The following is a 15,546-nucleotide window of genomic DNA, read 5'->3' on the forward strand; positions in this document are numbered from 1 at the left end:
AGCCGTTCGAAGGCACAGTACTCGTACTCGCAAGAATTATCCCGCCTAAGTGCCGTCCGCGTTTGGCTGTCGCCATTGCGACGGCCTCGTTCTCACGCCAATCGCTATCCTGAGTGTTGGGTTCCCGAGCTGCCGTTAGCGAGGAAATGCTTTACGTAAGATATGTTTCGCGAACACGAGCCCACGTCTTATGGAAGCACGGATATTTTCGAATCCGTTGTCTGCGCTTCACGCGCTTCTAATTAATGAATTATTGAACGTACAACATGACCAAAATCATGTTGTGCGTTTAATAAGTACTAATTATGTTCATGTTTACCACTGCCGACCATATGTACTGAAAAAAGTGGGCCTGCACTGTCGGATTGGTAAGACGTTACGAAATAATTCAAAACGGAATATGATGGCTGAACGCGTTATTATGAGCTTAGGGACTGGTTATTTGTGCATGTTGCGAGTGTGCGGTGTGCTTTGTTTGTGTGTGCGCGTCATTTTATAGGCCAGCGTTTTTCATCTACATCACGATTGGTTTGTCTTCGGGCAAACCTCTCCTGGAGCCATATTTTGTAAGGATTCTTTTCCTCCGATTATAATAATTGCGTGTCATCTGAAACGCCAAACGGTTCATAACGGCGATATCAAGGACGCGGCTTCATGCGAGCCAATGAGGAAGGGCAAAAAACAATGAAAAACGAAAAAAAAATCCAAAATACAGCACCTGGCGTCATTAAACAGAATCTCGCTCTCATTGGAAGGCATTTACGAATCATGATTTTTACTGAAATGCTGTGCTTGCAAAAGTTCGAAGGTGGCACTGTCCCCTAGTACGGCAAAGATTAAAACCCGCCATGGGATTGTCCATTTCGCAGAAATATGCAGACCCAGACAGCAAATGAGGCAAGAACAGAGTCAGCTTTACTGTCGGCTGGCTTTAAGCGTCCCTAAAAAACTCGAACGCACGTGATTTCACCGAACGTTTCTCAACTTGTTTGTAACAGTGAGATTTTCAGCTGCTGAGTCAGCTGTCGTCAGCGCACCGGACGGTCAGCACCTGCCTTGCATCGTCGAGTTAAGGTGACTGACGTGGGGTGGCTACCAAGAAGGTTCACAGGAAGTCTCACTAGAGAAAGGCAGTGGGCAGTATCTAGCCTTTACGACGAAACCGTTTTTGTAGTTCCAAAGCTCGGTCAGCCACGATCATTCACAGACCGATCAAAAAAGAAATTAGCATTCTATCCATTCTTAAATATGAGGACACATTATTGGTCTTTGTAAGAGGCCACGAAGGTAGGTATTGCGCTGAGGATTCCGTTCTTGAGTAGCACAAACCACTGAGCCAACAAGTTGGCCTCGGCGGTGTTGACTGAGCGCGTTTCTGCACAACCAATTTCGTTTCGTTTTCCTTTACTGATTTGTGCGACGCACACGTCGTCTTCTTCGACGGCAGAGTCGTTAACTCTTGGAAGAAGTTGAAGTTTAACAAAGCTCACGAGCCACGGGCCTCTGCGCCCTTAGGGCATTCTGTCCAATATGGTCTCTGAAGTTTAACACAGTGCAAGCTAAGCGCAATAAACAAGGATAGAAGGAGGATACAAGACTTGCACTCAAGTCCAACATGGTGTCACGCGGCACTGTGTAGTTCCGGTTATGGCACTACAATAACGCATACGTGCAATTTCATTTATTTGCTTGTAATATTTTACGTGTCATATTAGGCCATTTGATTGATTGATTGATTGATTGATTGATTGATTGATTGATTGATTGATTGATTGATTGATTTATTGATTGATTGACTGATTGATTGAACGTCACAAAATTACATAAGGGCTATGAGACACAGCGTGGTGAAGCGTTCCAGACTAATTTTGACTGCCTCAGGGTCACCCACCACGGTGGCTAAGGAGCTGTGGCGTTGCGCTGCTAAGTACGAGGTCACGGGATCGATTTCCGGCCGTATTTCAATGGGGGCGAAATGCAAAAACGCTCGTGTACTTAGTTTAGGTGCAGGTTAAAGTGGTCAAAATTAATCCGAAGTCCCCCAACTACGGCGTGCCTCAAAATGATATCGTGATTTTGGCACATAAACCCCAGAGTTTCATTTTAATTTGCCTCAGGTTCATTAACTGGAACACCAAAGCTCGCTACACGAGAGCTTTAACATTACGCCCCCATCGGAATGCTGCTGCCGCAGTCGACGATTAGTCCCGCGACCAGATGACAGAAAACACGTTATGTTAACCATGTACTTTGTGCGTGTAGTCGCAGTGAAATACCCTGATGATCAAGTGAACACTCATACTACGTTTTGCTTGGAAGGGCCCGCTAGGCTGCAGGTGCTGCAGGAAAGCCCAGTTAAATTATGGGGTTTTACGTGCCAAAACCACTTTCTGATTATGAGCACGCCGTAGTGGAGGACTCCGGAAATTTCGACCTCCTGGGGTTCTTTAATGTGCACCTAAATCTAAGCACACAGGTGTTTTCGCCCCCACCGAAATGCAGCCGCCGTGGCCGAGATTCGATCCCGCGACCTCGTGCTCAGCAGCCCAACACCATAGCCACTGAGCAACCACGGTGGGTAAAAAGCCCAGTCGTTAAATTTCTGTTCTAGTCACGCTCATTCGCACCAAGCGAAAGCTGAATAAACTCAAGTAGATAATAAATCTTAGTTTGTTCTATTATTAGCGATAATGACGGCTATAGTTGGCAGTGACCGGCACGGCACACCGAACAGTTCAAGCTCGCTCGTGTGTGCGTGGCTTGACAAACTAATTTCAGCAGGACACAGCGGTGAAGACTTCCAGCGCTTCAATTAACAGCCCATATTTCTCGGCTAACACCTATAATTAACTCACACCATTGTTTTACGAGGCAGCACAACGCAAATGCGCAGCGGATATAAAATTGGTTAGAGAACTTGCTTTGGATATATGCCCGCACGACACCGGCGCATCGCACTGCAGCTCTGACGGCATTGTTATGCACTTCAGTGACATGAGCGAAGGGCGGCGGTATGCGCGCTATATAGGAGCAAGATTTCATTACTCGGTGAGCAATATAACGATGCATTTGCAGTTCCTTGGTAAAGTTGAATAAATTTGTTTTGCTTTCCAGGACAGCAACGACTACTGCATACATGTTTCGCTTCGCTGTTGTGTAGTTTTATTGCAATAGCGATTATATGGACACTGCATGCGCATTTCTACAGTCGCCGTGAGGTTCCGTAAAAAGTCCAAGGGCGATAAAATCGTCGTCGCGCGCTGTATGCTGTACGTACGAGTGAAAGCGTGCGAGGCTGAGCAGGCGATCAAGGCTCAATCTCGCGCACGCAAGCGAGGAAAGCGGGGAGGAAGCGCGCCGTCTTCCGTGCTTGTTAATTAACAATGCTTGTTAATTTAGTTAGTATGCCTATGCTTACAAGTTTCTACGGCCGGTAAATCTACTATCCTTACAACGTATAGCTATATTCATTCATTCACAAAATTTTATTAGAGTCCTGAAGCCCGGTCTTTTCAGACCGAGGCGGGCCGCGTCCACGTCGGCACCGCCAGGCCGAACCACGTATAGCTATAGCTATCCACTAATTTGCTATCGCAATCGATGATTCGCGTTTAGGGTCAAACGGCGACTTCTTTTACGGCAGATTGCGCTATGGCATATCCCCATATATAATGAGTAGTCTGCACGATGCCTGCTCATTTTCTGCTGTTTTAATGCGATAGCATTATAGGCGAACTTCACTGACTTTACAAGTACCTAACAGAAAATATGGGCCGATCCGGAATGCTGTGCAGTATCCCGATGGCAGATCAGTTTAGCACAGCGTCTGAAAGCGCTAGTTGTCATGAGGAAAAAACGCGAGAAACTGGCACGTGATGTACGCGCCAGGCGTTTCAAAGAGCGATCTCTGGCACGAGAAAAACATGTGTGCGATCGTGGCTGAATGGTTTGAGCACTGGGCTGCTGTGCTGGAAGACAGCGGTTCTATCCCACCATCGCTCACGCATTTCTTTGTGTAGCACCATAGGCGGACTCTAGTCAATTTGGAGATCTCTAACAGAAAACGCGAGGTGTGTTGACCACACACGAGAGCGTCACAGTGTGCACAATCTCGGAAGCTTGTAAGGGGTACGAGGTATAGAAACGTCACTTTGATCAGTGAGAGTGTGCAAGGTCACCCGCGCGCGCGCAGCTCTCGAACCATCACAATCTTACTTAGAGTAATAAGCGGTGCTAATACCTGGCCTAGTCTTTTTTCTTTTTCGAATGTCACTTTGCTTATCAGGAGTACGCTATGCTGCAGTGACACGATCTTCGCTTAAATGCACTGAAAGGAAAATTGCGCTTTCATTTTTACTTATTCGGTTAACCGTCTTCCAGTAGGATAAACGGAGGGACTTAGCCTCCCTGCCGGCTGTAAATCCCTCAAAAGAAAATGTTATGGTGCATCCTAGCTAGAAATTATCGTCTGAACTGCTTGACAGCGGTTCGCGGATACGGCTGAAAGCGTTGACCAAAAAAAAAAATGACCATGCAGCCGCATTAGTGTAGATACACGCACCGGTGTAGAGTTCAATGTTCAGTGCGTCTAACTTCACCCAGCACGTGTTTTCGCATGTTCTACCGGAGAGTCTCTTAGACTCACGCGCACCAATTGCAGCGCAGTAACGGCGTAATGTCTGCGAGAACCAAAGCGTTATACATACTGGATACATTGATGCTTTGCCTTTCATACCTTGCACACACTACGAGCCCTTTCTTGCTAAATCTTGCGGACACCCGTCAACAACGGACGGACATCCCCGCTCTTCTTTGGCATTTCACGGCACTGTTAACAGTGACCTTTCGAAGTCTCGAAGGCTCGCTGTTTGTTCACTTTGTAGTTTTTATGCAAAAGTACGGACTGCGGTGCATATACGCCTCCGTGTTTACTGGTCACCGGTCCCAGCAAACAGCACGACTTTATACAATGGTTTCCAGAACCTGTAAAGAGGATGACGCACGCCTCGTTGCGATATTTCCTTTGGCAGCCGAAACAACGAAGAGAGAGAGAGAGAGAGGTTAACCAAGACTGAGCCCGGTTGGCTACTCTACACTGGCGAAAGGGAAAAGGGGACGGAAAGATTAAAATAAGAAGAGAAAGTCCACTGAGGATATCGTTCGGTCACTCAGTCCGTTTCACAGACGCTGACTAAATCTAGTAGCTTTCAAATATCGCAGCAGCGCTTTTGTGGCCTTTTGTAGCTACGATAGATATGCGAGCCCACGGTCACAAGATCTTGTTCAAGGTGAACGGTTTTCTATCTAACAGATTGAGAGCTGTGCAGAGGTCATGTCTTTCATTTTCTAAAGATGGCCAGTAGCACAGTAGATGTTCTATAGTTTCCTCGACCACTGCAGGCATTGCACTCGGCACTATCAGTCATTCCAATGAAAAAGCTATATGCATTGGTGAGTGCGACGCCCAAGTGTAAGCGGCACAGCATTGTTTCCTCATTACGCGGAAGCCCTGGTAACAGCCGCAGTTGCATCGATGGATCGAGGGAATGCAAACGATGTTGGGTGAATTCAGGTGTGTGCCACTTCTCCAATGTCAAAGAGTGCGCAGTCCGCGATAAAGGTACAGAAAAAACGACGAAGCGATTTGGCCATTAGCCACTACGGAGCAGCAGTAGCGTTAATAAAATCCCCTACTGGGCACGGTTCCGCTTTCACACTCTTTCACAGAACTGGGGAAAATGAGGAGAGAGGCGACTGAGCGGCCATCATCATCATCATGATTACGCCCACTGCAGGGCAAAGGCCTCTCCCACACTTCTCCAACTATCCCGGTCATGTACTAATTGTGGCCATGTTGTCCCTGCAAACTTCTTAATCTCATCCGCCCACCTAACTTTCTGCCGCCCTCTGCTACGCTTCCCTTCCCTTGGAATCCAGTCCGTAACCCTTAATGGCCATCGGGTATCTTCCCTCCTCATCACGTGTCCTGCCCATGCCCCATTTATTTTTCTTGATTTCAACTAAGATATCATTAACTCGCGTTTGTTCCCGCACCCAATCTGCTCTTTTCTTATCCCTTAACGTTACACCTATCATTCTTCTTTCCATAGCTCGTTGCGTCGTCCTCAATTTAAGTAGAACCTCTTTCGTAAGCCTCCAGGTTTCTGCCCCGTACGGGAGTACTGGTAAGACACAGCTGGTTATATACTTTTCTCTTGAGGGATAATGGCAACCTGCTGTTCATGATCTGAGAATGCCTGCCAAACGCACCCCAGCCCATTCTTATTCTTCTGGTTGTTTCAGTCTCATAATCCGGATCCGCAGTCACTACCTGTCCTAAGTAGATGTATTCCTTGCCACTTCCAGTGCCTCACTACCGATCGTAAACTACTGTTCTCTTCCGAGACTGTTAAACACTACTTTAGTTTTCTACAGATTAATTTTTAGACCCACCCTGCGGCTTTGCCTCTCCAGGTCAGTGAGCATGCATTGCAGTTGGCCCGCTGAATTACTAAGCAAGGCAATATCATCGGCGAATCGCAAGTTACTAAGGTATTCTCCATTAACTCTTATCCCCAATTCTTCCCAATCCAGGTCTCTGAATACCTCCTGTAAACACGCTGTGAATAGCATTGGACAGATCGTATCTCCCTGTCTGACGTCTTTCTTTATTGAGATTTTGTTGCTTTCTTTATGGAGGACTACGGTGGCTGTGGAGCCGCTATAGATATCGTTCAGTATTTTTACATACGGTTCGTCTATACCTTGATTGCGCAATGCCTCCATGACTGCTGAGGTTTCGACTGAATCAAACGCTTCCTCGTAATCTATGAAAGCTATATATAATGGTTGGTTATATTCCGCACATTTCTCTATCACCTGATTGATAGTGTGAATATGGTCTATTGTTGAGCAACCTTTACGGAATCCTGCCTGGTCCTTTGGTTGACGGAAGTCTAAGGTGTTCCTGATATTATTTGCAATTACCTTAGTAAATACTTTGTAGGCAACGGACAGTAAGCTGATCGGTCTATAATTTTTCAAGTCTCTGGCGTCCCCTTTCTTATGGATTAGGATTATGTTAGCGTTTTTCCAAGATTCCGGTACGCTGGAAGTCATGAGGCATTGCGTATACAGGGTGGCCAGTTTCTCTAGAACAATCTGCCCACCATCCTTCAACAAATCTGCTGTTACCTGATCCTCCCCAGCTGCCTTCCCCCTTTGCATAGCTCGCAAGGCTTTCTTTACTTCTTGAGGCGTTACTTGCGGGATTTCAAATTCCTCTAGACTATTCTCTCTCCCATTACCGTCGTTGGTGCCACTGGTATTGTATAAATCTCTATAGAACTCCTCAGCCACTTGAACTATCTCATCCATATTAGTAATGATGTTGCCGGCTTTGTATCTTAATGCATACATCTGATTATTGCCTATTCCTAGTTTCTTCTTCACTGATTTTAGGCTTCCTCCGTTCCTGAGAGCATGTTCAATTCTATCCATATTATACTTCTTTATGTCAGCTGTCTTACGCTTGTTGATTAACTTCGAAAGTTCTGCCAGTTCTATTCTAGCTGTAGGGTTAGAGGCTTTCATACATTGGCGTTTCTTGATCAGATCTTTCGTCTCCTGCGATAGCTTACTGGTATCCTGTCTAACGGAGTTACCACCGACTTCTATTGCACACTCTTTAATGATGCCCACAAGATTGTCGTTCATTGCTTCAATACTAAGGTCCTCTTCCTGAGTTAAAGCCGAATACCTGTTCTGTAGCTTGATCTGGAATTCTTCTATTTTCCCTCTTACCGCTAACTGATTGATGGGCTTTTTATGTACCAGTTTCTTCCGTTCCCTCCTCAGGTCTAGGCTAATTCGAGTTCTTACCATCCTGTGGTCACTGCAGCGCACCTTGCTGAGCACGTCCACATCTTGTATGATGCCAGGGTTAGCGCAGAGTATGAAGTCTATTTCATTTCTAGTCTCGCCGTTCGGGCTCCTCCACGTCCACTTTCGGCTATCCCGCTTGCGGAAGAAGGTATTCATTATCCGCATATTATTCTGTTCCGCAAACTCTACTAATAACTCTCCCCTGCTATTCCTAGTGCCTACACCATATTTCCGTACTGCCTTGTCTCCAGCCTGCTTCTTGCCTACCTTGGCATTGAAGTCGCCCATCAGTATAGTGTATATTGTTTTCACTCTACCCATCGCCGATTCCACGTCTTCAGCTGACTGAGCGGTATTTCTCTATAAAGTTGAAATGAACGCAGCGCGCAGCATGACATAAGATTTGCTAACACACGCTTGCTTTAACGACGCATTATTTCTCACGTTTCCTGCTGCAGCTAAACTGTCAAACAGCGGATTTTCTCTCTGTCTCTCTCTCCCACACTGAGACGTCTCTGGCTGCAAATACGGCTTCAGGAACCGTGTTTGCCCCGTGGAGCAGTATAACATTATATGACCAAACACTCGTTTCGCCCTCTTTGAGTTCTCAGCAGCGCAATGGTTGCAGAAAAGTTGCAAACGCTCGCTAAATTTGGCGCTGCGCCACCATGCAAGGTTCGTATATACACGCTTTGTTCAACACTCGCGCGCACACAGGCCACGTGGGAACGCGAGCTGCCGTTGTGCACCTCGGAGCGCTCGGCCTGCAGTCTGGTTCATCGGCGTTACTGGCAGAGCCCGCTCGAGATCCGGCTGTGCCGCTGCCCGCGCAAGGAGCCCTGTCCCGAGGGTTTCGACAGAGCGACCGATGGATTGGCGTTCAACGTCACCGCCAGAACTCAACTTAAGGTGCGCCTCCGGCTCTTCCCGAAGTTGTCACCGCCTTCTTAATTGATTGCAGAACAGCTAATCGGCTTATCTGCAGCGCATATCTTTTCACCCTGCTTCAGCTGATAAAAGCAATAATTAACCACTTTTCAAGCAAGGTCCTGGGGTCCTTCTTATTGTTCACAAAAAATGAAGTTCTTCTATTACAATGAACGCATGAATACTATTTCTCCATGTCATCCTTCGCCGTACTTTGAATGCGTTTTCACGGTTGTGCGGTCGCTGGGAACATTTAGGTCTAAAGCCTGCTTTGTTCGGCAACTTTTGTGTTACATCTTGCTAAGTTCCGCTGAAGTCGCGTCCGGCGTCACACTGGCAGCAACACAATGCAGGCAAGAATTTATTTCCCCTTCTCTCCACTTTTAATAAATTCGTCTCTTCCTCTTGCTCTCTCCATTTGCCTTGCAGATGTGCTCCGGCTGGCAAGCTCCCCCTTGTAACGCCAGCCAGGTATCACTGGTAGCAAAGACCGTCAGAAAGATATCACGTGTTGCCCATGGTCAAAACGGCAAGCAAACGCACGCAGAGGTGATGTGCCGCTGCTCTGGGCAGAACTCGGACGTATATTACCGTCGGGCCCATGGAAACAACACGGCGGATTTGACCCACTACGAACAGCGCCAGTACTTCACCTGTGAATCGGTAGGTTTAGCGATGCACGTACAAAATTTCAGGCGAAATGTTTGGCAGGTTAAGAATGCAGGGGAAGCTCCTCCCACAGAAGCGCGCTGCGCCTGCTGTTCTTGTCTCAGCGCTCCCTGAAAACACAGGACACACAGACACGAAGAGAAACAACGAAAACGCCCCAGTTACGCATCACACGAACGAGCAACGAAAATCGGCAACAGTACAGAAACGAAGACAGCTCACAGCACAAACATGCGCGCAGTATTTGGGCAACACTGAAAAGGGACAAGGAGCAGGCTATTTGGATTTGCTTAGCCGTCAGGGAACTCTGCAAGCACATCTTAGTAGGTACACCAGAAACTAACCTTTCTTATATGCAGGTGTATCGTTTGTATGTCACAAACACCATCTCCACTGTAAGGTTAACGACACGGCTGCGCAGAGCAAGGTGAAGGCGCGGACCTGGATCGCAAGGCGAATGAAGGAGAAATACAGACGAGGCGTACTCGAATATGCATCCGAAATGCAATCTTTTGCTGTGGAGGTTGTACACAGCAAGGCCTACTAGAGCTATCCATCACTGACGGTCAAGTCGAATCTGACACACTAAAATCCTTTCTTCGTTCCCCGTGTAAGAAAGGACGCTCTTGTTTAGCTTAGATGGCACAACTCTAAGCTAGAATGGCTGAAACAACAGCAGATTGCGGCTCCAAACAATACAAAGGGGACTAGATGAAGATTGACAGTTGATCGGCAGTGGGCGAAGAAGGGAAGCCGCAGCATAACTGATGCTTCCCGTGTTCGCTGCCTGTTGAGCAGACCACGGGGTATTATAGCAGTATTAGGGCGAGGCCTTGCACTCGTGTCCGCGGCAGCCACCTACATGGTGACCCAACCAGCTTCAGAATGACAGGTGAGCTTTTCTGGCCTTCATGTGTGATGACATCGAGCGTTCTTGTAGCTTCTTGCATTAACTTTTCTGAAGCTAATTTGTCGCCATATATTTTATATAGCAGTGACTTTCACTTACTGCATGTGTCGCATTTTCTCCCGTACTGTATACTCATACACCATTACTAAGTATCCAAATGGGCCGACATTGCTAATTATTGCTGCCATAGGACTATTTACGTAATTCCACCAGCTTATCAGTACAAGCTGATACAGGACATTAAAAAGCAACCAAAAGACGCGAACCAATTGACGTCAACGAACCACACCGCAGTACAGCGCATCGCAAGTGTCAGGCATTTAACTGAACCGGTCTAGCGTAGGTTAGAATTAGCTGCCCGATTTATTTGCGTCGACGCATACAATCTGAAACGGAATGGTAGTGCGCGCACATCTGTGTGCGTCTGATGAACCGCACATTCCCATTGTCGCTACACCCGCGCAATCCGCGAGAAATTTTCACCCCTTTGACGATAGCTGCTTTTTCCAGGCTTTCGCTCCTCACCATGCAATACAGCCGTGCTCGTCGACTCTATGCCGCTCATGCAGCCACCTCGTATGCACCACCTAATTTTGCTGGTGCGGTTAAGAGCTTGCCCTTGCAGAGTGCCTTCGGCAATCTGCGGCCGAGTAAGAGGTCGGTGCTTAGATATTCTCGGCGCGGCTTTCGCATTTCGATAAGGGCGGGATTCAGAAACGCTTGAGCCTTTCGGTACGCGTTGTGGGATTCTAGGAGGTGGTCAAATTAATCCGGAGCTTTTTTACTGCGGTTTGCATGGCAGCTCAGGTGGGGCTTTGTGATCCTAAGCCCACCAATCAAGATTATTAACCATGACGGGCCTTATAACGTAAAACTATTCCAATATCTTTTTACATTATTCTGCTGACGTCAACTTTACGCAACCGCCGACACAAGCATGACCCGCAGGGTTGTTTGATGAGACCAATCAAACGCACTCCTCATTTATAGGAGGTCACGTCCGTTTGATTTAAAAACGATAACATTACCCACACTGAGCGGCTTGTCTTACCTAATTGGCTGACAAGAGGCGAGGAGCAGGCTCAAGTGGAGAGGAATTAGATGGGGCCGAGAACAGTGCACTGAAAATCGATAACAGGACGAAGAGGGTTGTGCCGGCGTCTGCGATTGGTCCATTTTCCCTTACTTAGCTTGCGGTGGATGGTCGAAAATCGCGGTGGCATGCAACGGAAGGGTAAGAATAATGCTAAAACGGATCCTCAGCCAAAAATAGTAGGCAGAACGAGGTCATAAACGTGCTGAAAGTGTTCGAAAACGTTACACGGCCACGCAAAAAGCTTTATTATACGCAAATAAACTCATGCTCTTCGGCAGGTGCGAGTAGCCAGTGCCTGAGCGATTGGCGGCGGCCATATTTTATTCCTTTCGGAACGGGGCAGCCTGCGGCTATTCAGAAACAAAAAAAAATCAGTTTTGTTCGGCATATTAACGCTTCTTTAACGCGTACACGTCACTTTGACGCGGTGAGTTTTCGCGGTTTTGTGACGTCGCGTGACAGGCAGGTGATGTGGGCGCAGCCCTAAATCTTTTGACCAATAGCAGAGGTCTAAAGGCGAAACGGCGTCGAATCAGAAATAGCCAGTTTTCTTTTGTTCGGTCCAATCATGCATAATCAATGTGTACACGTTACATCAGATTGGGAGCTATTGCGGTTTTCCTGACGTCGCGTGACAGGCGGGCGAAGTGGGGGTGGTCCAAAAGAGTTTTTGACCAATCGCGGAGGGCTGATTGCAGAATTGGAATAGAAAAGTTTGGAATAGCTTTACGTTATAGCGCCCGTTATCTGCAGCAGCTTGTGGTTTTTCTAAATGCCTTCTTATTCCCATGACAGTCCCAAGTTATGCGTACGACATACAAGGGCCCCTCACCAAGTCTGGCCATTTTGAGCTGACAAGCGCAGAGCATACATTTCGCGATAACGATCGTGTCTGCAAAGAATTACATTGCTGCGCGCCATGGAAAGACCTGAAATTTCAAATCGAACGCCGTTGTCCCTCCTCCTCACGGCCGCCGCGCTTTAAGCCGGAGGATGACGTACACGTGCTAGTGCGCCTACGTACACCTGTTTGCACTGTGACGTCGCTCGTGATGACACGTGACTTCGAGAATTACTCAAGGTAACATCTGTTATTTGTGTAATACGTTGCTTGAAAAGACGAATTAAAGCTTAGAGAAATAACAAAACACACGAACCAAATGTCTGCACGTTTTTATTTTTCTCCGCACCGCAGCAAGAAAGATGTACTTCCGTTTCGTCTGCTTGTTCCCACGTCGCGCAGTCACGCACGTAGACACCAAAACTATGTAATTTTCTACCGTGTTCCAGCACGGCATCATGCTCTGTGATCCGCTTGTTCTGCCTCAGTATTCGTGTAATACTGACTTATACCGCCAGTCAGGACTGGTGTCTTCGTGCACAGCGCGCAAAATCGCGCGCTGCGCGAAACGAGACATTAAAGGGACACTAAAGGTTACTATTAAGTCAACGTGGACTGTTGAAATATCATCACAGAAACCTCGAAACGCTTGTTTCGTGCCAGGGAGAGACTTATTTTAAGAGAAAATGCGTTCTGAAGCGTCCGCGTACCTCTAGCGCAGTTCAAATCGCACGCCCTCCGATCGAGGAGTACTGACATCATGGTCTCATAGTGACGTTGCGCCATCGGTGAGTAGAACGGCGTCCGCAGACGGCGCTACGGCTTTTCTGCGCAAATCGCGAACGCGCGGCCAGAAACAGAGCCAAGACAGAGCCGACAGCAGAGCGAAAGCGGGAGTGTGGTGGCTAGCGGAAGGAGAAACGAATTACGTCCCACATTACGTCCCACGGCACACGGAGAGTCCGTTTTCGTTAAACTATAGGCTGCGGCGAGCTCGCAGCGTGGTCGGCGTGGTCTATGAGAAGCGACGAGCCTTTTCGCATTCGCAACAGGGAATAAAAATGTGCGAATCGACGCAAAACTCGGCCTAGAAACGTGCTTCGCCACAGCCAGGGCTCAATACGACCCAAGCTGGCACGACCCAGATGTCGTTTCCCGCACCGCCACCAGGCGCCGCTACTATACCTCAAACTCCAGCGCAAGACGCCCATAAGCTGGTACTTCATTCTATGACGCTAACTTCGACGCTTGTCGCAATGGACCCTGACACCGACAGATTGGCTCGCGATGGTGGGCTCAACTTCAGCGATTTGAGCACCGACGAGCGCGACCTGCTGCTGAGGGCTCGCACTGCCGGCGTCGTTGCGTACTACGACGGCGGCCTCGACACCGGCTCTCCGGAGCGGGAAAGCAACGAGGGCTTCCCACGACATCACATGGACGTGGCATTCTCGCTGCTTGTTCCAAATGAAAGTTTCGTGAACCAGCGGAACCCTCACAGCACGACGCGATAACGAAACTACTGAAACTCCAAAGCGTGCGCGGCGCAGAGTCGAGCGCGCAGAGTCGAGCGAAAACGAAACCTTTCGAACACCCATATTACTGAAGGGTAACGTCAAAATGTTATTTTTTCTTAGAATCGAATAGACGTAGACAAGTAGCATTTTCTTCCGTCTTATAATCGAATGAAATGATATTTTTAATACGAGTAGTTGAGTATTAGTAACACAAATTATGAGGAGTCCTTTCGTCATCGGGCTAGTACCGGAATGTCGCTGGGAGGTCTCAAATCGTGTCATGCATTTACCTCAATTTCTGGGTTACTAAAGCTCTGTTCGCGATTATATTGACGCCTTAGACGTTCTAGAACATTGCTCTACCACTTTAACTTGAGTTTCTGGTAACCTTTAGTGTCCCTTTAACAACAGCTCGCGCGCGACGCCGTCAGCAGAAGTGCGCAGCACCGAAAAAAAAAGTGAGGAGAAAAAAAATGAAGCCAGGTCCCGTGACGTATGCGTCACGCGATCCTCGGGGTCCGGTATGGGAGAACACAGGGAAGGAATTTCGCTTGCGGAGGCTAGACAGGGCAAGTGGAGAAAGTGTCTTGCTTGGCGGTGGAGCTCGCCTCCTGAAATCAGGGGTACGCGGCACTGAAATATTTTGATCTCGGCTATTAATGAGCCGATCTGAAACATTTTTGTGGCAGAACGCTCCCTAGAGGACACGCAACAACTTCTAGCGTATAACCAAATTTTGCTATGGCACCTGGTGAGGGGCCTTTTAAGAGGAAGCCTGACTCCGAATTTCTTATTCTATCTTTTCTCTTTCCTTGGCTTCTTCTTAACTTCCCCTTTCTACGTTTCTGTGCCGTTCTTCCTGAAGAGAAGCAGGCGTTGTGAGCTTTCCGGTGGCAGTTTCCAGCCTGCTCCTTGCTTTCCCTTTCATCTCTTTCAAGTGTATGTGTTTTCAAATTAGCTAATATTAGTAATAATTCAAATACACATAAAACTCATAGATGTTCTCATTATGCGACTGTTTAACTAATTGTGATATTTTTTGCACTTAATATAAAAGGTCATATTCTAGTGACTGATGGCCACACAGTCATTATTTAGGCTCTCAAATCTCTGATGAACAATCAAATTAGCAAAATAAAAAAAATATAGACGATAAATATACAGCTACACTATTACTTCAGAAAAAAAGAAACTGATAGCTCAGATATTTAAGATCACCTGAAAGACCATTAAACAAGTCCACTTAAACAAGTAATACATGTAAGCTACAATTTAACATATTGACTTTTTCTGAATTTTAACGTCTGAATGCAATACTGTGCAAAGAATTACGAGATGCTATTTTGCAGAGTTGTACACCTGGCCGTTCTAACCTTCTGTGTCTTTTTGAAGTTTTAGCCATTTTTTTTGTACGAAACATGTGATGTAATGAATCAGTTTGACGACCACACTGCCAATAGAATTTCACTTTTTTTTTTTCGTTCAAGTGTAACAACTTCGAATCCTCTCCGTTGATCGGCTCCTTAATGCTAACGTTCTTGCGTTTCCAGCGCATTTCAGTTGGGTGAGCCGAGACCGACCCAAAGATTCCTCTTAACGACGAAGTGTAGTTCTTCGCCGCGACCGGCCTGGAACAGCATCGCTCGGCTTCGGCAGAGAACCATTAACTTTACATCGCTACTTTACCTTCGTTCGATTTCAC

The 15,546-nt window shown here is 47.2% G+C and overlaps 1 protein-coding gene across 2 annotated transcripts in view; it reads left to right on the forward strand.

Annotated features, from left to right (window-relative positions):
* Nucleotides 1-15,546, forward strand: part of LOC142563689 (uncharacterized) — an 83,326-nt gene that overhangs the window by 821 nt on the left and 66,959 nt on the right. For both annotated transcript variants that reach the window (XM_075674295.1, XM_075674288.1), the window contains exons 2-3: nt 8,602-8,793; nt 9,241-9,474. In XM_075674295.1, coding sequence (XP_075530410.1) covers nt 8,602-8,793; nt 9,241-9,474 — 426 coding nt within the window. The remainder of the gene's footprint in view (nt 1-8,601; nt 8,794-9,240; nt 9,475-15,546) is intronic.

The sequence above is a fragment of the Dermacentor variabilis genome, chromosome 1 (assembly GCF_050947875.1).
Source record: "Dermacentor variabilis isolate Ectoservices chromosome 1, ASM5094787v1, whole genome shotgun sequence".
Classification (NCBI taxonomy): domain Eukaryota; kingdom Metazoa; phylum Arthropoda; class Arachnida; order Ixodida; family Ixodidae; genus Dermacentor; species Dermacentor variabilis.